Source organism: Spinacia oleracea, chromosome 6 (genome assembly GCF_020520425.1).
Source record: "Spinacia oleracea cultivar Varoflay chromosome 6, BTI_SOV_V1, whole genome shotgun sequence".
NCBI lineage: Eukaryota > Viridiplantae > Streptophyta > Magnoliopsida > Caryophyllales > Amaranthaceae > Spinacia > Spinacia oleracea.
The window spans coordinates 126,633,058-126,653,870 of NC_079492.1; the positions used below are offsets into that span (position 1 = coordinate 126,633,058).

General features: G+C 33.5%; 2 protein-coding genes and 1 long non-coding RNA gene across 3 annotated transcripts; 1 reads left to right on the plus strand and 2 right to left on the minus strand.

Annotated features, from left to right (window-relative positions):
- The first annotated feature begins 1,896 nt into the window (after positions 1-1,896).
- LOC110778504 (uncharacterized) lies at positions 1,897-6,023 on the plus strand. The gene is made up of 3 exons (XR_002530859.2): positions 1,897-2,376; positions 2,461-2,532; positions 3,933-6,023. It is a non-coding gene; the product is annotated as an uncharacterized lncRNA (long non-coding RNA).
- Positions 6,024-10,967: 4,944 nt separating this feature from the next.
- On the minus strand, positions 10,968-12,094 carry LOC110778503 (pathogenesis-related protein STH-21-like). Its single transcript, XM_021983059.2, has 2 exons — positions 11,790-12,094; positions 10,968-11,425 (listed from the first exon to the last, which is right to left on the minus strand). Exons 1-2 carry the CDS (start codon positions 11,977-11,979, stop codon positions 11,130-11,132), a joined length of 486 nt encoding a protein of 161 aa, XP_021838751.1. The 5' UTR covers positions 11,980-12,094; the 3' UTR covers positions 10,968-11,129.
- A 5,345-nt stretch (positions 12,095-17,439) lies between these two features.
- LOC110778502 (pathogenesis-related protein STH-21-like) lies at positions 17,440-19,526 on the minus strand. Its single transcript, XM_021983058.2, has 2 exons — positions 19,227-19,526; positions 17,440-17,963 (listed from the first exon to the last, which is right to left on the minus strand). The coding sequence occupies exons 1-2, from the start codon at positions 19,414-19,416 to the stop codon at positions 17,668-17,670; spliced, it is 486 nt and encodes a 161-aa protein (XP_021838750.1). The 5' UTR covers positions 19,417-19,526; the 3' UTR covers positions 17,440-17,667.
- Positions 19,527-20,813: the final 1,287 nt, after the last annotated feature.

Here is a 20,813-nt window from a genome sequence, read left to right on the forward strand (position 1 = left end):
CACGAGGAATTAGGAAAGAACACGTCCCAGGTAATTTCAGCGCCCAGGGCTGGGCGTCGAAGTTTTCGGCGCCCAGAGCCAGGCGTTGAAAATAGGATCCAAGCAATTTCAGCGCCCAGGGTTGAGCGTTGAAATTGATGTTTGGGCCGTTTCTTTGTCAGATTCGGACTCTTAGAATCCGGAGTGTATGAGACTTTAATCGAGTCTTTTAGTGCGTATTAATTTTATGATGGAATGCATCTGGGCCCGTTACGAACTCTAGGCTTGTTAGGATTTTAATTAATACGTAACTCTTATTTTCGAATCGTATTAGGAACAGGATTCTCTCGCAATTTCTATCTCATTTAGGATTTATGTTGGAGTGCAACACCTAATTCTGATAGGTTTCTATCTTTTATGACTTGCCACTTTTAACAACTACCCATTACGGCAGTTACTATTTTTAGCAGGCTTCCATAAATAGCAGGTTTCTATAAATAGCAGGTTTCGGGTGAAATGAAAAGGGGAATTGAGATTCGTTATTTTTATAGGAGATGCGTTGTCAAGTGGAGATTTACGTTCTCATCATTGAACCTTCCCTTTCGGGAATAGGGACAAAAGTAGGTGTCTACAATAGTATTATTATTTCTATATGTTCATAATCAATTTTATGTAGAATTAGGGACGCAGACGGGTCCAATCTAAAATCCCTCACAGCCCCGTCACCCTGCAACGTATACATATTTAACCCCATCGTCCATCAAACTTCCTCCATCCTTTCACACTTAGGGAGGATGCACATAGGGATCCCCCAAAAAACTTGCCCCACTTACAATTTACATCCGTATATTCGATAAATAATCCACTTTTAGCCTGCATATCCGTACCCGTCTACAATTCTCATCCCTATCCCCTCCATCAATGATAGAAATGATATTCATCCCTCCCAATCTCGTTTTGAGAGGTACAAAATAAAATGCATCCCCTCTTCATCACCCTCTCCCGCACTCGCCTCAAACCCACCCCTAGACTCTACTATTTTTTTTTTTTGGTAAAACAATTTTGAATTTTAAAAACTCTATTCTAGAGTATTTGGCGATTCATTTGTCTGATTAAAATAATTAAGTAACTAAACAAAACATTATAATAATTAAGTTATTATTAAAAAAAAATATTCATAACCAACGTAGTAGAACTTTTAGTAAGCGTTAGTTATGCTTATTATATTTGGTAAAAAGCAATGAACCATTTGATATTACGATTCTCGGCCCTATCTTTTATCCTATTTGCGTGAGCTAAAATATTTGGTGTTGTACATTTTTATAATTTCATTTATTTATATTAAAGTAGAGGAGAATCAAAGAGTGAAATTTTTATCACCACATATTACTTCGTATAAGATAATCAAATAAAAGAACAACACTTGTCAGCACTGTAATCAGATTTGTAGTTTCAGGGAGAAATAACATATTGTGTATTAAATTATTTAAACATAATTATAAGAATCTTTAATAATGAAAATCTTGGTAAGTTTCATTTTTACGTTATATTTTAAGGATGTTTATTATCAACGGAATCTAAAGATTTACAATGGAAATCAATAATATTTTTTTTTTGCATATTTTTCCTAAAATAAAACAAACAAATTTTGACTAATATTTTCATCATTTTTTTATATTTAAGGAGAGGCGAATCATAGGGTGACATTTGTCATCACCACATTGATTTCCTCTCTTTTAGTATATTATATAGAATTGGCCCGGCCCGAAAATGGTCTGAAAGCCCGCTATTATTAGCCCGAAATAGCGGATTTTGGGCACAAAAACGGACCGAAGTTTGATCCAGTCCGGCCTGACATAATGGGCAGATTTTATACTCTCGGCTCGGCCCACCTTTTGACAAGGTCTACTGCTGAGTATGTGTCCATTCTCTGGCAAAAAAAAAAAATGGGTCGGAGCAGAAGTTGTAGACAACAGCAAAAGAGAATGGCGAGCAAAAGAGACGATTATGTTCACGCAATTGCAAGGAATGGAGATGCCACCACTATTGAATTGATCATCTGTTCTAACACTTTAGCTACCAATTCCAGAGATAAGCATTCCAGAACCCCGTATCCTATTTCTCTCTCTTTATTCAATTGTTGGCAGTTTTTTCTGGATTGAGATTGAATTTTACTGCATTTAGTTGAACTTGAGTGTTCTATTATGTTTAATAGCTCCTTATATTTTTTCTGGTTTGGCTGTAATTTTGTTGTCTAACTTGATGATCTATCTCTGCTCTTCATTGAGAAATCAAATTGCCGATGTCTGACTTGTTAGATCTCTTCACTAGCAGGTTGTTGAAATTACTGGATTAATCTTGACAAAACTCGTTGGTTCCGCTAGGGGTGGTTGTGTGGTAAAGTTCTCAGTTCAAAGCTGTCCAGGAATTGATTAATCAATTGATTTGCTATTAATCTCAGACTTTTGAAATGACATTCAGGTCAGCGTGGTAGATGAGCAATCGTGATTATTGAAGGGAGGAGATGAAGATTTTAGATAACCGATTTTAGAGGTAACCGGTTGACCTGGATTGTTTAAAGAAGGAAAATCAAATAGTTAGGATTATTATGGAATAATTGCTAATTTGGATTAATAATAGAAGACCACCCATAGTTGAGATTAATAATATTAAATTTACATTTTTTATTGTTACCTCAATCTCTACTTTTACCAAACGCTAACACTAGTTACCCGCTTCTTTGACAACTAATTGTTACCTCTACTATTAACTGCTACCTGCTACCCGCTACTCCAACAGCTACTCGTTACTCAACCGCTACCCGCTACTGCTAGTTTTGCCTAACAAGGCCTAGAAAGATTATTTTAGGGTTTAGCAAATTATTAAGAAAAAATTGACAAATAAAGAATATTTAATTTTAACAAATTAGCAAGAAAAGTTTGATTTATCTTTTATTAAGAATTAAGCTAGGGTTCTGGTTTTTTTTTTAAGGTTCAACAATTTGAATTGTAGAATTTTAAAAAACTAACCTTGTATTAATTTGCAAAATGTGATCAACCAATAATATGGGAATTGTTGAAATTGAATTAGGAGTTTTCTTGTGAAATATTGTATTTCATGAGAGAGAAAGTGAATATTTAGGTTTTGAAGAATTTATTTCGGAGAAAACATAAAAAGTTATTAAGGAAGGAGATCATTAATTGATTGTTGGCCTAAATGCAACCCATAACACTGATTTTAGGTTTGGTGGAGTTAATTGATTGTTGACTTGTTGAGTTTCCTAATTTGTTATTGCAATCAGTTTTTAAAATCAATAAATAAGCAGCTTTATAAATCAATAAATAATTAGCCTTTTAATTGAATTAAATTGTGAAATTGTGGAGGGCGCTTTAGTCTATTCCATAGGGGACACCAAGTATAATTACTAAATTGACCTCAGGAGTTTCCTTATAGAATAGAGATAGTTGTCGTATGACTATTTTATTAATGAATTAATTTTGTTCTTTTAAAAAAACTTTGGAAGAAATCTAGTAACTTCAATTATTAATTTTTGTTAACCAAGATTAAAAATAATTAAAGGACTATAGTTACGACCCATTTGGTAGTCGATAATAAATGGTGAGAATCTGAATATATCTAAGTGACATCATAATGTACATGGTAATGAAACTTTATCTCAAACTTGATTTTTTTTTTTAATATAAATTTGCGTTCCTACTCAAAATCACTCACCAAATGGTAATGAACGGAAATAAAAATTAATGAAGAAAAAATAGATAATTTTGAGTAATGTAGCATTACAATGGGAATGGATATAGATTTTTCATATAAATTTACATACAAATTCATTCCCGTTGATACCATTTATAACCAACTGCCAAATATGGCATAAGGTTAATAACAACGATACATTCTTTCAAATTTTTGTTTTATTCATTATTATTTTGACACAGGACTTTCAATAAATTAATGCATGGAAAATCAAACAATATTACAATGGCAACCGAAAACTCTTGTGTGGAGTACATATATAGTGTTTCAATGGAGAGATGCAACTGGTTGGGTGCCTAATACCTGTGGCACTTATTGACCTTATTACAAGCACGAGAATACGGGTTTGCGACATAATCCCCAATTTTAGCTTTTGGATCTGCTCCGCAATGCGGAGGAGGACGGAGTGTCTTGCATGGATCGAGGTTTATATAATGCTTTCCTTTAACTTCTGCATTTGCGACTAGTTGGTTGTTTGTTATTAGCGCCATGCTCATTATCAAACTCAAATACACCACTAATATATGCTTCATTTTATAATTTGAGGAAAATAAAATCAAATATGTTTAGCTAGATTTAATTTTCCTTAGAAAATTATGTTTTGATTTTTTGAAATTTAAAAGAAATATCCGTTCTATTTATTACTTCGTACAAAACATTACATTGTTTTGTTTGGGGGATAAACTCTGTTTGTTTTGTATCCACACGTTTTAGAAGGTCTAAAATTAGAAAAATAAAAATTTAATTATAGGAAATTATTTTCAGAAAGTACCTATCCTTTTTCACACCATTACCACAGGTTTTTCTCTATAATAACTCGAGCATATCTTATTGGTAAGGATGATATACCTGCCACCTCAAATAATATACCTGATTCTAGTTGAGGCAACACTAGCTAAAACTACGCTGCACAACAAGGTATTATTTCCCATGTAACTGCCTACTTGGTGTTTGTTACAACTTACAAGGATGACACATCAGCCACATATTACGGAGTAGTTGATTAATAAATAATTAATGCTCTTTTCCTATTTATCCTAGCAGGTTATTACTTGTAATCTAGCCAGTAGTATAAATAGGATATTTTGTCCTAATAGTTGACTATTCATTTTTGGTCTTCATTAACTTGTAATCAGAGAGCACTTTCTCTCTCCTATCCCCCTCCCATTATTGAAGTATTATCTTTGAGCTATGAGCCTAAGGTTTTGGCGATAAATTATGTTTGATTTCTTCTTTGTGTTAATGATTCTGCAAATGATATTGATTAATAAATCATTCATGCTCTTTTCTTATTTATCGATCTTAGCAGGTTATTAGTTGTAATCTAGCAATACTATAAATAGGATATTTTGTCCTGCTGCTAGAAAAACTAAGTTATCCTTCCCACATAGCACAATTAAAACTACCAAACCATTTGAGATTCCACATGTAGATGTTCGGGGGCCTTACAAAGCTGAGACTCTTAATGGTTGTACGTACTGTGTTCTTGACAATAATGGATGATCGATCACCTTATAGCCCCGCTCAGTTTCTTTATAGGTATCTCTCATTGAAAAAATCGATTTCCCCCTCTGTTTCAGTTATAGTGTTTGAGCTACTACTATAATTTAGTATGTTATATATTTGAATAACGTACCATTTTGATAGAATATTTGAATAAGATATTGGTTTCATTGTCTGATTAGTAATTTGTGAGGATTTTGTGAATTTGAGTATTGATGGATTAATGGATTACTAAGATCAGAACTGAAACTGCATCTCTGAAGAATAGCTCAGTTCCTCCAGGTGAGCGACCCAAGTGCAGAATGAGCTAGTGACTAATTTGACAAGTAATGTTGAACAACTCTCTTCGAAAAATTTGGAACAAGCGAAGGAGATTGAAGAAACAAAGGTAGTCCTAGTTGAAACAACAACAAAGCTCGATGAAACAGAAAAAAAACTTGATGAAACAACAAGACAACTTAAAGAAACAACAGATGCTATGAAGGCTATGCAAGCTCAGATTCTTTTTCTAACTGAAAATGTCATTTTGCGCCAATCTTGAATGTTGGTTATCAGAAGAAATTGCATTGCTTTGTGTTATTTTTAGCTTGATTAAAAATATTTGGACAATTAGTTTAGCGTAGACTTTTTTTCCGTAGTGAAAGCAGGTAAACAACTCTCATATTTAGGTGGATTACAGGTTATATATTGCATATATATGCAATTTTTTGGGATGAAACTTCTTTTGTAGGCTTTGAATTGATCTTTTAATGAAAGTTTTTATTATTTAATCGTTGTTGTAATTATCGCATCAATAAATTTGATTTAAATCTATTTCAGAATTTGAAAACAGAGCAGTAAATAAAGCAATGGAAAAATATTTTGTTGCTAGGTTTGGCAACCAAAAAAATATCCAGTGCAATTTTTTTTGCTAGTTTAATAAAAATCTGTAGCTAATGTTAGCTACCAAATAAATAATTTGTTTAAATAAATATTTTGTAGCTAATGTTAGCAACCAAATAGATAATTTGTTGCCATTGTTGGCAACCAAAAATAAATAATTTGTTGCTACTATTAGCAACCAAATAAATAATTTGTTTCTCCTACTAGAAACCAAAATAAATATTCATTGCCCTTTTTTTTAGCAACTAATGTTATTAATTTGTTGTTATTTTTAGAAACCAATGTTAATAAGTTTTTTTTAGTTGTGGCAACCGTTTTTTAATAGTTCGTTGCTATTTTTAGCAACAACGTATTCCTACACATGGTAACCAATATAGAAACCATATTTCATGGATGCAAAATGGCAACAAAATAGTTTGGGATTTAGTTGCTAATATCATATGGCAACCAGCGATTTAGTAACCATTATTTTTCGTTTCCAATCCGTTGCTAACTAGACATGGAAACGGATTTCTTCAAAATAGCAACAAATTTGAAGTGTTGCTAAAATGACTTTATTTTTTAGTACGTACTGCTATCTTCAAAGTATGGAAAAAGTTGAAGATTGTTAAGACTGGTCTAAAAACTCTTCATGATAGAGAGTTTACAAGATTAAAGGAGAGGATTGAGAATTTTAAAGCTGATTTGAATCATAACAAAGGCTAGCTTGCTATTGATCACACTGAGACCAGATTGCAAGATGATGAGAAGGAGTGTAGCTTGAAATTGAAGAAAGTTCTCCTAGTTCAAGAAAGTTCTCCTAGTTCAAGAAAGTTCCTTCAAACAAAAATCAAGAATCCAGTGGCTTAGAGAGGGGGATTCTAATACTAAATTCTTTTTTGGTGCCATGAAGGAGAGGAATGATAGGAATAATTTGATTGTTGTATGATAGCTATGGTAAGGAGTTGCTAACTAATGTTGAAATCACTAAGGAAATTAGAACATTCTACAAGACCTTAATTGGTTCTGCAACCTCTTCCTTAAATGACATTGATATTAAGATAGTGAGGAGAGGAAATCAACTTTCTGCTACAACTACTGAAAGTTTGGTGAGACCAGTGACATCTGATGAAATTGATAAAGCCTTGAAAGGGATTGATGTGAATAAAGCTCCTGGATTTGATGGGTTGAATAGTTTCTTCTTCCTGGAAGTTTGGGGTATTCTCAAGGAGGACATGTATAAAGAAATCTAGAAATTCTTTGAAGTTGGGATTATGCTAATACTGGTGAACAACATTGTTGTAACTCTCATTCCTAAAATCCATAATGCTTCAAGTGTTAAGGATTTCAGGCATATTGCTTGTTCCTCAGTGGTGTATAAAATTGTCTCCAAAATTCTCACAGAGAGAATGCATTCAGTCCTTGGAGAGGTGATAAATTCAGCTCAAACTGGGTTTATTCATGGGAGAGTTATTTCTGGTTATTTATGATAACATCTTATTAGTTGTTGAATGAATCAAGTGTTATTCTAGGAAATATGTGTTCCCTAGGTGTATTATAAAAGTTGACTTAAAGAAGGCATATGATTGGAGTGGCCATTTTTCTAAAGCATGATGTATGAATTGAGGTTCCCTGATAAATTCATAAGATGGATCATACACATCCTAGCCATTGTGTCTTATTTTATCTTGGTGAATGGCTTCCCTTCTCCTCCAATTCCAGTTAAGAAAGGGCACATACAAGGTGATCCTATGTCACCCTTTCTATTTGCCAAAGGCATGGAGTACCTTTCAAGATGCCTTTTTACACTTGGGCCTGACTTTAAATTCCTCCCAAGGTGTAAAAGATTAGAGATTAGACACGTGATGTTTGCAGATGATCTATTAATGTTTGCAAGGGATGATGAGCCTTCTGTTAAGACCATGGTTGATGCTTTCACAAAGTTTTCAGCAGCATATGGCTTGGAAGCTAATTTGCATAAAAGTGAAGTGTACATTGCAGGTGGTCCTGACTCAGTTGCTGAGTTACTCACTTCTGAGTTAGGTATTCCTAGGGGTACCTTTTCCTTTTAATTACTTGGGAGTGCCTTTGTCTTTACCGGGAAATTGAGCTACACTGGTTGTAAGCCATTAATTGAGAAATGTGTAACAAGGGTAATGGGGTGGCCTTCTAAGATGTTATCCTATGTAGGCAGACTTTAACTCATCAAGTCTGTGTTGTTTGGCATCCAACTGTACTGGTGCCAAATCTTTTTTATGCCTAAGAAAGTGATAAAGGAAAATCAGAGAATCTGTAGATGCTTCTTATGGACAGGTTCAGATAGTGGTTCTAGAAAAGCTCATATCTCTTAGGAGCAACTTTTCCTTCCTACAAATTGTGGTGGGTGGAATCTGAATGACCTGACCATGTGAAATAAGGCTGTCGCCCTTAAACACTGATGGGCTCATTTTACGAAACAAGACATGATGTGGGTGAAATGGGTGCATACTTACTAAATAAAGCAGGAATGATTTCTGGTCCATGAATGTTCCCAATGGATTAACTTGGTCCTTGAGGAAGATTTGGCACTAGAGAGAGATACTTGTTCAAGCAGGGGTTGCTCGAAGATTTGTTTAGGCTGAGAAGTTTAAGATTCAGAAAGTATATAAATACTTGAAACCAGAAGCTACTCAAGTAAGCTAGAAAAGGATTATTTGCATTAGCAAATCCAACCCTAAAGGTATTGATAATCTAGCAGGAACACGTAGAAAAGGGGGGGGGGGATTGTAATCGGAACTTAATTGAGTTTCTTGCAGAACTTAGAACAATTAAAGGAACTGAGAAACACGGAAACAAAAGTTAAACAATTTGAGGAAACTTCTTGACACTGATTAAGAAGAGAAAACCTCAAAACACTTTTATATTAAAATAATACTTCGATTACAATAATATAACAACTGGAGTTCCTCACAGTAATCAACTTTGATTACAACTCTCTTTTTGCTTCTCTTTCTCTCAGACTTAACTCTAAGCCTTAACAGGATTACTCAATCCTCTCACACTCGAATTACAATTGGTTTATGAGAACTCTAAATAATAATAAAGCTTTTAGATGTATATGGAACTTAGGAACTTGAATTTTTCTAGGACACAAACCGTTTTGAAAAACTCTTTTAAAGCGTTTTTAGAAGTAAGAAAACTTTTGGAATGTTTGTGTAATTTTAACAGAAAATACACGACCCTTTTATAGAAATGAATCATTAGGGTTAGTTCCCTTCAAATCTCAACTGCCAACTATCCTATACTCCTCGGTCTCCACGATCCTTGACTTGTGGAACAAGGGAAGACCACTTCCCCAGTAACTCCTCACAAGTTGGGCGTGGGCTTGAACTAGTTCAACGCTCAAAAGCTTGGTAGAAAACAGTTTGTCATTAAATCATATTTTAGGAGAAGTTTTAGGGATAGTAAAACTGTTTTTATTTATTTGATAAAATCAGATTTTATTTGGTAAAATAAAAACAATAATTATTTATATGAATTTACTCCTTAAAACTTGCTGCCATATACTCCCTCCGTCCCGGAATACACGCACCGGTTTGACTTTTTGCACTATTCAAATAATCCACTTTGACCCTATTTTATTTCTAGTATATGAAAAAAAAAAGTTAGCATATAATATATTGTTGGCTTCATCTTAACATATATTTTCAAAATATTAATATTTCATAAGTTTTTATAGTATGTAGTTAAAGATATTGGTGGTCAAAGTTGTGCATTGGCAAGCGTGTCGACTCGAACCGGTGCGGGTATTCTGGGACAGAGGGAGTATTTGATAAAATCGTTTTAATAAAATTAATATCCTTAAGTTCCATAATATATATATATTTTGGCTAACATTATTATTTTACACAAAACCTAAGAGTATTCAACTACCTAGTTTCGTGTCTTCTTTTCACTGGAGTTGCGACTCACAAGCTGCAGTAGTTCCTACTCTGAAAGAGGTGAGTTCCTCACAAAGAAGATAGGAACTCAGTACATGGGAACTTCACCATTCTAGGAAATCTTGTGAGTGTAGTTGTTTCTCTGATTTGTATCAGCTTTGTTGCTCCAGCTTTGCTTAATCCACCTCAGGAATTTTAGCAGCTATCCCTAGTTCCTCTCTGGAACTTGAGCACTTTACTGTAGGCAGCTAAGATGAGCAGAAGCACCAAGACTAAAGATATTGCTTATAGTATTCTTTTCATAGAAACTGTGTATGAAATTTGGATTCAAAGGAATGCCAAACTGTATAATAAGCTTGATCCTAACAGAGTGGTTGTAAATAGGATTTTTGTTCAAAGCAGCTTGTAGACAATAATGGTGAGGTGTGATGGCTGTAATGTTTAGGGGTTCTCCTAAACAGTTAGCTTGTTGTCTTGGTGTTAGGTTGCAACTTTATCTTTGGTTAATAATATCTTTATTGGCTAAAAAAAGGCTTCATGGCCTGACCATATCAGATCTTGTTTATGGGTTATACATGAAAGCTTCAAAGCCTGAGTGGTACAGACGCGGTACGTGATGTTGAGATGGTTATCATTCCAAAGACGAGATATGGATGGGTTGAAAACTAGGATGCTTTGTTGCTGCATTTCCCTCTTCCCTTTTTATCCCTTTTACAGACGTGATTTTAACTTGCTAATATTGGCTGATATGGAGAATCTCCTGACATTGTAATTGATGTTGCTGATCCTCATCGAAACAGATTGCATCTGTATAATGAGTCTTGGCAGTAATCACCAACGTCAATTTTAGATCTTTGCTGTAATAGATCGAGTAATGTTTAGAATTTTAGATCTTTGTTGTAATAGATCGAGTAATGTTTAGAATTTTAGATCTTCACTAACAATGCTTTCTCAAATATTATTAATTAATTTTCTCAAAACATCACCCCAGATTCACACACACTACATTATCTCATTTTTAAATACTTTATTTTTTGTTACAATTGGAAACATTATCACTCATTAAACTTTGGATCATATTTGTATTAGTTACGTTCAAGCATAAACTTGAGGGTTAGCAATGAGATGGTCTTCAACAGCCTTGAATATCTTCTGAATTCCTTCTTTGGCCTTTACAAGGTCATCATCCTTCATCACATTATCACCCTTCAAGTGATAGTGTGCCACCATCTTGCACCTTGTTCCGGCCTCTGATGGCTCGTACTTATCCTCATACACAACGTACTCTACTGTTTCAGGAAACACATCTCCTTCAATGCAAGTGTACTTTAGGTACAAGTTACTGGCATCGATCTCGTCCACTCTGTTTTTCACATATTTGAATGGAGCCTCTGCACATATAATTCATTCAAATTATATACTTATATTATACGGAGTATGTTCCTTAAATATAGAATTAGAGTATATATAAACATACACTACGGATGTGTTCTCTTCGACTGATATGACTAAGTTATTTGAATTGAACTTATAAGACCGTACGTATGATCTTATTTGACTTGTAGGATTGTAGTATGACCTTATCCGAGGATTTAGGACTTTATAAGACCTTAAGGAAGTTAAGTAGTTTGTATATGATAAAGAATTTTGTTAGCTAGAGTATTAATATATACTAGACGTACTACTAGTTACATAAGTACGTAGTAGGTAGATGATATACATAATGTAATGTTAAGTTGTGAAAAAATATCTGACCGTCGGGGAGATTGATCTGCTTGACACAACCAACGGTGGTGGAGTCACCTTCAACAAACTCAACAGATTTAACCAAATGAGGCACAACCTTAGGCATCAAGTTGTGGTTGTCAATGGCTAAAGCTTGGAACAACCGCGGCGCAGCAACCGGGCTGGTGATGTCAGCCAATGTGTATGTGAATACACCCATTATTAAGATTGTGTTTTATTTGAAGGGAGTAAAAAGAAGGGATATGAGGAAGACTAGCTAGCTTATTAAGTTAGCAAAGGAAGATGAAATGAGAAGTGGATATGAAAAGAATGTGATTGGTCTGGTATTTATAATGGTGGATAGAGTTGGTGAGGACAAAGAAGCTGCTCTGCTCATTCAAATTCCTTTTTGTTAACTTTTTGCCGGAGCAGCCCTTGCTGAACGACTGACTGAATTACAACCTACTATGGCCCAAAATCTATCCACTTTACGTTTTCAGTTAACTAACTACTACCTCCATTTCATAAACATATCTACAGTCACTATTTGCATAAATATTAAGACAAAAATGAAAAAATTGGTAGAATATAACAAAATATGGATAAAATAGGAGAAATGTGTAAAAATGTTGGGTGGATGTAACAAAAAATGAATAAAGTAAGAGAAAATGAGTGAAAAGTTGTAAATATTGTAGGATAAGAAGGAAGGTAGTAAATTTTCATGTCCAAAAATAGAATAAAGCAAAGTGTATAGAACATTATAAAACGGACTAAAATGAAAAATATAAAGATCATTTTGAAACGGAGCTATGCAATTTTTAGTAACATCTTATAATGTTCAAGGTGTCCGGTGAAATTGAGGCAATTTAACATTAGACACCATAATTTAACAAATGAAAAATAAGAAGGGTTATGATTTAGTGTATTTAGTATAACTATTTTATCGTATATATATATCCATTTAAAAACCTATATACGGAGTATTATTTTGATATCATGATATTATCTAATCATTGAATTAGCCGCTATTACCTCCGTTTCATAAATATGTTACAGTTACTATTTGCACAAAGATTAAGAAAAAAGTAGAAAAATTGGTTGAATATAATTAAATATGGATAAAGTAAGAGAAATTGAGTGGAAAATTTTAAACATTGTTGGGTAAGAAAGATAAGTTAGTAAATTTTCATATTAAAAAATAGAATAAAGCAAAGTGTAAACAACATAATGAAACGGATTAAAACAGAAAATGTAAAGATCATTTTGAAATAAATGTAGTATTTATACTAAATAAATCAACGTACTATTATTCGTTTATAATATTAATTGACCCTTATTTATGAATTCAAATACATAGTGGATAATATACTATCCAACATTTTTTAAACGAAGGCATTACCATAATATGCTGTTATTATATATTAATGACTCAAGAAAGTATAGTCTAAGTTCTTTAATGAAAACTTTGTAGGTGCAAATTGGAAAAGGCTCAATGTTATGCTTTTGCATTAAAAAGGCAAAGGACGGTGGTGAGTAGACCTGGTTATTGGACAGGGTATTCCAATGGATATCGGGTTAGGGTCAAGTTAATAGGGTTTTTATTGGGCAGGGCTCTTATTGGACAGAGCCTCTATTGGACAGGGTCATTATAGGGTCAAACTTATACTACAATTATTTTGAACATTAAAATAGTAATGATACAAAAAATTACGTGTATAGCTTCGTATTTACTTGTACTTGCACATGGCTCTTTTGTTTTTCATTTTTCATTGCTTGTTTATTGACCCGCCCACTAATGACCCGCTATTGACCCGCGACCCGCTTTTGACCCGCCCTCTATCGACCCGCTAAAAATGACCCTTTCAATACCCGATCCTCTTTTGACCCGCACCGACCCTGACCCGCCCCGCCCGATAACCAGGTCTAGTGGTGAGGCAAGAGTAGGTGAAGAGTACAAGTGTGTATATTTCAATGTAATTAACTTTTTAATCAGAACGCTCATTACAAGGCATTACAAGTTATAAAGAGGTTGAATAGAATCTGGCTTAATATAGATGATGAGGGCCAAACAAAGCGATCGAATAGAAATCAAGATTGGTTGCGACAGATAATACTTCATCCGGGATCCTACTACATGTACACTAGGTATACAGGGTGTTTTCTACACCGTGTTTTATTATTGGTTGAAATGACATATTTATTGTCTTTCATTCTCATTTTTTAGTGGGTTGTTGATGTGTCAACAAATTATTGGTGATTAACAAGAAAATCTTGTACAATAGGCGTACATGTAGCCTTTTCCCTCCATCCGTCATGATCCATCTAAGTATCTAACTATCCATCTATTCGTCTAGTTAACGTCTCGGGTACCCGAGACTACGGTTCTCATCGAATGTACATCAAACCTTACCGACATTCCTGAAATAGGATCTTAATTCCTAATAGAAGCCCACCATATGCCTTTATGAAAATTAAACAAACACTCAATTACTCGAACAATCGGTGGGCCAATAGATGCCTACTAATTTTTCTTTAGCATAGGAAATTAGGAACAATAATCAATGATGATATTATTAAAGAAGAAATCAGCTACTATAACTATATGGTAGTGAAAATATGACTCGATTGTTTACCCAATTTCATAGTACCACGATGATTTTCTAGACACAAAACTCACAAAAGGTGGCTAAGGTCATTCATTCTTATAGACATGTGATGCATTCATTCACCTACAATTACGTACACTTTGTTTTTCTATTGTTTTTTTCCATCATCATTTGGAGCTATTTTCAAATAGGATTAGGCCCGTGACGGGCCAAGTATATAGGCCCACGTGTTGGGCCCTTCGTCATCTCATGCATTAAGTCTTAAGGCACCGTGTTTAGGACGGTTCAAGGGAAAATTGTATCGTACGTAACTTGTGTCTCTCTTTTCCATAATGAGGTTTATGCACGTTCAGTCCCACGTGTCTCGTCGGATCGATTATGTCGTGCTAGCAAGTTCCCTTTCTCATTAAAAGGTTTTTTTTTGTTAATTTCTTAAAAGATAAGTGTGTCGGCGTACGGGCTGGCACATCGGGTTCGTGTTGTGCTCGTGCCTAATTTCTAAGATGAAGTTCACTCACGAACCATGGTCCATCGTTGTGCCTCTCGTGTTGTGTCCAGTGCAACGAACTTGTCTTGTGCCAGATCAATTTCATGTCGGGCTCCAGCAGTCCACATGTTGGACTGACCCATGTCAAACTCTATTTCCAAGGCCCAAGGGAGCTAAACAGGAAAATGAGCATATATGATGTATCCTAGTGCATACTACCTCTGTTTCAGAAAATTCTTTACGCTTTGGAAAATGTGTCCAAGTATAAAAACTTTGACCTTTTTTTTTCCCATTATATACATCAAAATGTTACAGGTAAGATCTTGTTATATTGTTCTCGGAATGTATTTTCAGAATATATAATTTTTATAATTTTTTCACATACAGAATTGGATATATTAGTAGTTAAATATTGCATTGGAATCCGTGCAAATAGTATCTGTAATTTTTTATTTTGAAACGGAGGTAGTATACATTAATATTTAATATAAATTTAGTAAAAAGTTTGTTACTTTGGATGCCTTATTTTAAGCATAAGTTCATCTTGCCTATCCCACGTTTAAGTAATTTAACTTTGGGCACCTCATTACAGTTTGAAACTTTGAATGCCTCGCCCTAGTACCGTGTTAGCTCTCGATCAAAACTTAAAGTGTGTGATACTGTAGCACATAAGCGTAGCTAATTTTATTTTATTTTATTTTAGGCAAATTTGCTAAAAAGGACCTTTTATAACCCAAATTTTGTGAGAAAGGACCTTATATAATTTTTTTTGTGAAATCACACCTTAATGTAAATTTTTTTGCGAGAAATGACCTTATATATATTTTTTGTGAAATCACACCTTAATATAATTTTTTTTTGCGAAAGACAACCAAAAGTAAGTTTTCGGCATTGACTGAGCTTTTCCGTCCATTGACTTGCACGTGAGAATCACGTGTGACTTTATTTTGCTAATCACACCCAATTTTCCTCCAAAATTCTAAGCTTTAAAACCTAAAGTTGAAAAAAAAATCGAAATAAAATCAAATTTGAAAATTCAAGACTCGGGAAAATCAGTGTCTTTAGCCAACGTAAGCCACGCGTGCTGCTCACGTGCAAGTCAATTGCCGGAAAAGCTCAGTCAATACCGGAAAATTCCCTTAGGTCCTTTCTCGCAAAAAAAATACTTTAAGGTGTGTTTTCACAAAAAAAATTATATGAGGTCCTTTCTCGCAAAATTTGTGTTATAAAAGGTCCTTTTTGGCAAATTTGCCTTTATTTTATTTTATTTATAGAGTTTCTTTTAATTAAAAGATACCCCGTACTACATAACTGTTCTTAAAAAAGAAAAAAATAAACTTTTCCAAAAAAACTTTGTATTACTCTGCTTTTTTTTTTTGTCACGTCAGTTCGATTTAATCGAGTGTTAAAATCATTTATGGAATAGTCAGATTTTATGATTTTAGAACAAATGATAAATGTAATAGAATTTTACTTCTTTCAAGGAAATCAACTTTGAAAATGTAGATTTTCTTGGAAGAAGTATAACTTTTTCTCGGATTTATCACCTTCCTGATTTTAGGTGGCGGATAATTGATACAGCCACTACAACAATTTGTATTTTTAATGACAACCTAATAGCAACGGGTTAAAACTCCCGGCACAAAATTATTTTGCGACGGGGCTAACAACCAAACTAAGATGGGAAAAACCGTCACAAATTTCTTTTACAACGGGTTAACGACGAGATTTCCCATTAATGACGACCCCTTTTATTACGGGTGTCCGACAGAAAATCCCGCCATTAATCAACGATTTTTGCCATTTAGCGACGGAATTTTCCGTCGTTAATAGTACTATGTCTTATAATGAGCCCGTACATGTCAATTTTGCTAGATTCACTCCTAATTAAGTGATTTCTAGTGACTTAAAGTTGATTTGTGGTTTGTTCATAGAAGGTATTGTTTTCTAAGTTTCTTCAACTATATTAGACGGTAGTCAGTAGCGGAGCCAAGTAGGTGCATGTGGGGTCCACCGACCCCCAAAAAAATTTGGAAAAAAACTTATAGTTGAGAACTAAGAGACCTGTTATTATATAGAACCGATCTCTTAGGTTATAATTCTAAAAGACTGGTCTTTAGAAACAACTGATCTCTTATCCTTTTGAATAAATATAGGGATAATCCTAAAAGACTGGATTTTAGAAATAACTGATCTCTTAGAGTTTTGAATTTATTATACCCACTCCTTTAAATTAATTTATTCTTTTCACCGCAAATATGTAAACCGTAGAGAATAATTATAATTTTGTACGATTGTTATATGAATATTTATTAATTTTAGGACGATGCATTTTATTTAGTAATATGTTGTATGTTGTGGAAGATCACCAGACACAATACTCTAAAAAGTAAAAACCATGGAAACGCCACCGCAGACACCCCGAAAAAAAATCCTGAGTCCGCCACTGACTGTAGTTAAATATTGTGTTGCTTGTTGTGCTAGATCCAAAAGCCAATTTTACCAAGTCTAACCGGATTTTTGAGGTTTGGTTAGGTTAAAACAATAGAAAGAAATAAAAAAAAAAAAAAAAAAAAGGTATACATCGTTAAAAAAAAAAAGTCTTTCAACTTCTTGCACTTCATTATCAACTACGGAATATAAACTTCATATCTCACCAAGCACTTTCTCACACATTATTAAAAAAAAAGTTGGAAAAAAAACATGTATGTAACACACTCATATTGAATAGTGTGTTTGTTACAATTGAAAAACACTTGAAAATACAACATAAAAATCAAGATTCACTCATAATAAAAACACCACAATAGTACGTTCAAGCATAAACTCGAGGGTTAGCAATGAGATGGTCTTCAACAGCCTTGAATATCTTCTGAATTCCTTCTTTAGCCTTTACAAGGTCATCATCCTTCATCACATTATCACCTTTCAAATGATAGTGTGCCACCATTTTGCACCGTGTTCCGGCTTCGGAAGGCTCGTATTTATCCTCGTACACAACGTACTCTACCGTTTCAGGAAACACATCTCCTTCAATGCAAGTATACTTTAGGTACAAGTTACCGGCATCGATCTCGTCCACTCTGTTTTTCACATATTTGAATGGAGCCTCTGCATTATTTATTCAAATTGGTCATCATCATCTATTCATATATATGTATACACTACAGGTTTATAATATGTGTTCCTTGAGTATAGAATTAAAGTTTATAAACGAAACATACACTACAGCTTACAGGTGCGCGCGTATAGAACCTTAAAACTTATACTACTTCCGTTTCATGAACATTTTTACGGTTACTATTTACACAAATATTAAGACAAAAGTAGAAAAGTTGGATGAATATAATAAAATAAGAATAAAGTAAGAGAAATGTGCAAAAAGATGGGTGGGTGTAAGAAAAAAAAAGGTAAATAAAGTAAGAGAAAGTGAGTGAAAAATGTAAATATTGTGGAATAAGAAGGGTAATGCAGTAAATTTTCATATCCAAAAATTGAATAAAGCAAGTTGTAAAGAACATTATGAAACGGACTAAAACGAAAAGTGTAAAGATCATTTTGAAATAGAGGTAGTAGAATCTTATATAGCCTTATTTAATTTATATGACCTTATCTAAACTTATAGGAATCCATAAGACCTTGTTACATCTTAAGAAAGCTAATTAAATACTCCGTATACGATAAAGAACTTTACTAGCTAGTTTATCAATATATATGTATTAGATCCGGTTTTGGTGGTGGCGGGATGAGCGACGGAGCAGGGTCTAAAGTTTCAGATATACGGAGTAATATAATTAGTTTTCTAAATATTAACAAATACTCACAAAAATTAAAGTAGTGATTAAGGTGTTGTTGTGTAAAGTGTAATAGATAAAGTCATGAGTTTGATTCTTTTGTGGTTCTGTTTTATAATTTTATTACACAGCTGACAGGCCCCATAATTAACCGTTATATCATCGTAGTCCTGAGTTTCCTGACACTGGTATGTACTCTCTCCGTCTCGGAATACTCGACCCGCTTTGACCGGCATAGAGTTTAAGGGACTTGAATTGACTTATTTAATTTAATAGGTAGTAGTTGATAGTGGTGTATTATTTTAATGTAGTTAGTGGGAAATGTGTAAAGGGGTGTGGTTGGGGAGAGTATGGGTTGAATTTTTAATTATTTTTTATATGGAGTAGGGGTAGGTGGGTCAATAGGGGTGGAGTGAGAAATAATATAATATTATTAGAATATTTCTATTTTTAGAAACAAATCAAGTATTAAGGGACGACCCGATAAGGAAAACAGGTCAAGTATTCCGGGACGGAGGGAGTACTACAGTACTACGTAGATGATATGCATGAAATTATTAATTTATGAAAAAAAACTAACCGTCGGGGAGATTGATCTGTTTGACACATCCAACGGTGGTGGAGTCACCTTCAACAAATTCAACAGATTTAACCAAATGAGGTACGACCTTAGGAATGAAGTTATGGTTGTCAATGGCTAGAGCTTGGAACAACCGTGGCGCGGCAACGGGGCTCGTGATATCGGCCAATGTGTATGTGAATACACCCATTATTAATATTGTGTTGAAAGAGTAAAAAGAAGGGATATGAGGAAGACTAGCTAGCTTATTAAGTTAGCAAAGGAAGATGAAATGAGAAGTGGATATGAAAAGAATGTGAATTTGGTTTGGTATTTATAAGAGAATCAAGTGGATATGCAAATGAGAATTTGATTACTTATTTTTATTATAATTGTACTCCGTACTAGCTTTGCAAAAGTAAACTTAATGGTATGGACGAAGAAGCCGCCTCATTTCCTAGTCTTCTTTTGGTTAATCTATTAGTGGAGCAGCCCCTGTTGAATCAAAAGGTCTTGTGCGTACAAGGTGTACAATAAATTTATTGTACACCAAAATGACTTTAACCTTTTTTTTTGTAACTTTAACCTAGTTTTGATTGACTTTTATATTAGTAAAAAAATTTGATAGATAAATATTTTAAAGGGTTAAATGATTAATTTTCTATATTATTAGTTATTTTGAAGAAAAAAGTTATACTAAAATGAAAAAATTTATCATTAAAAAATAAATAACTTTTACCTATATATGCTTAACTTTTAATCATTTTGAGTTAATTTTTACTCCGGTGTACAATATTTAGTGTACAACCATTGTAAATAAGAATTTGTGTTGCTGAATAGCTTAATAAATATATGCGGAGTATATATTTTTTCATTTTATATCGCTACAAATTAAAATAAAAGCTACATATAATCATTTAGATAAAGTGATAAAGGTTATAAGTTGCGATTATTATATTTGTATCTTCGTAATGACATAACAGGTGACATGATCAAAATAGGAAATTAGAGATTTCCTAACATGAATACAATCATTAGAATAAAAAAAAGGCAGGAGGTCTATAATTTTTAATTTGCAATATGTTATTTTCATTTTTGAAAATATGTATACTCGTCGTTTGCTTTTCACTTCTTCTGTTCAAAAATAATGTGTTCTTCAAATTTTTTTCTTCTCTGAAATCCATTTAAAGTATATTAAACGCATGACTTTATTGTTTAGATAGATACAAGACAAAATCTTAGGGGCTTTAATCTCAAAGCTTTAAACTTTTTAAGGTAAAAATTGATCGAATAGTTTTTATGTTTCATAAGAATATAAGATACGTAGTATATCATTAGAGATTATAATTTCTGTTTTCAATCATTAATCTATAGGATAAAAGAAACATATATTACAATCGGCAACTTTTGTGTAAGACCGCCTTACCGGAAAGACCACTTTGATTGCTTAACTAATTGATTTCATGATTTAACTAATTAGTTTTAGTGCTTAACTAACTAATTTTAGTGTTTAACTAACTCGTTCCAGTGTTTAACTAAATAGTTCCATTGTTTAACTAATTAGTTCCAGTGCTTAACTAATTGATTTCATTGTTTAACTTATATGAC

Bases quoted from the DNA above. Each gene is read 5' to 3' on its own strand.
- LOC110778503 (XM_021983059.2), bottom strand. From the start codon at position 11,979: ATGGGTGTATTCACATACACATTGGCTGACATCACCAGCCCGGTTGCT. The intron at 11,426-11,789 runs GTCAGATATTTT...TTATATGTGCAG, and splicing joins GCAGATCAATCTCCCCGACG to AGGCTCCATTCAAATATGTG.
- LOC110778502 (XM_021983058.2), bottom strand. From the start codon at position 19,416: ATGGGTGTATTCACATACACATTGGCCGATATCACGAGCCCCGTTGCC. The intron at 17,964-19,226 runs GTTAGTTTTTTT...TAAATAATGCAG, and splicing joins ACAGATCAATCTCCCCGACG to AGGCTCCATTCAAATATGTG.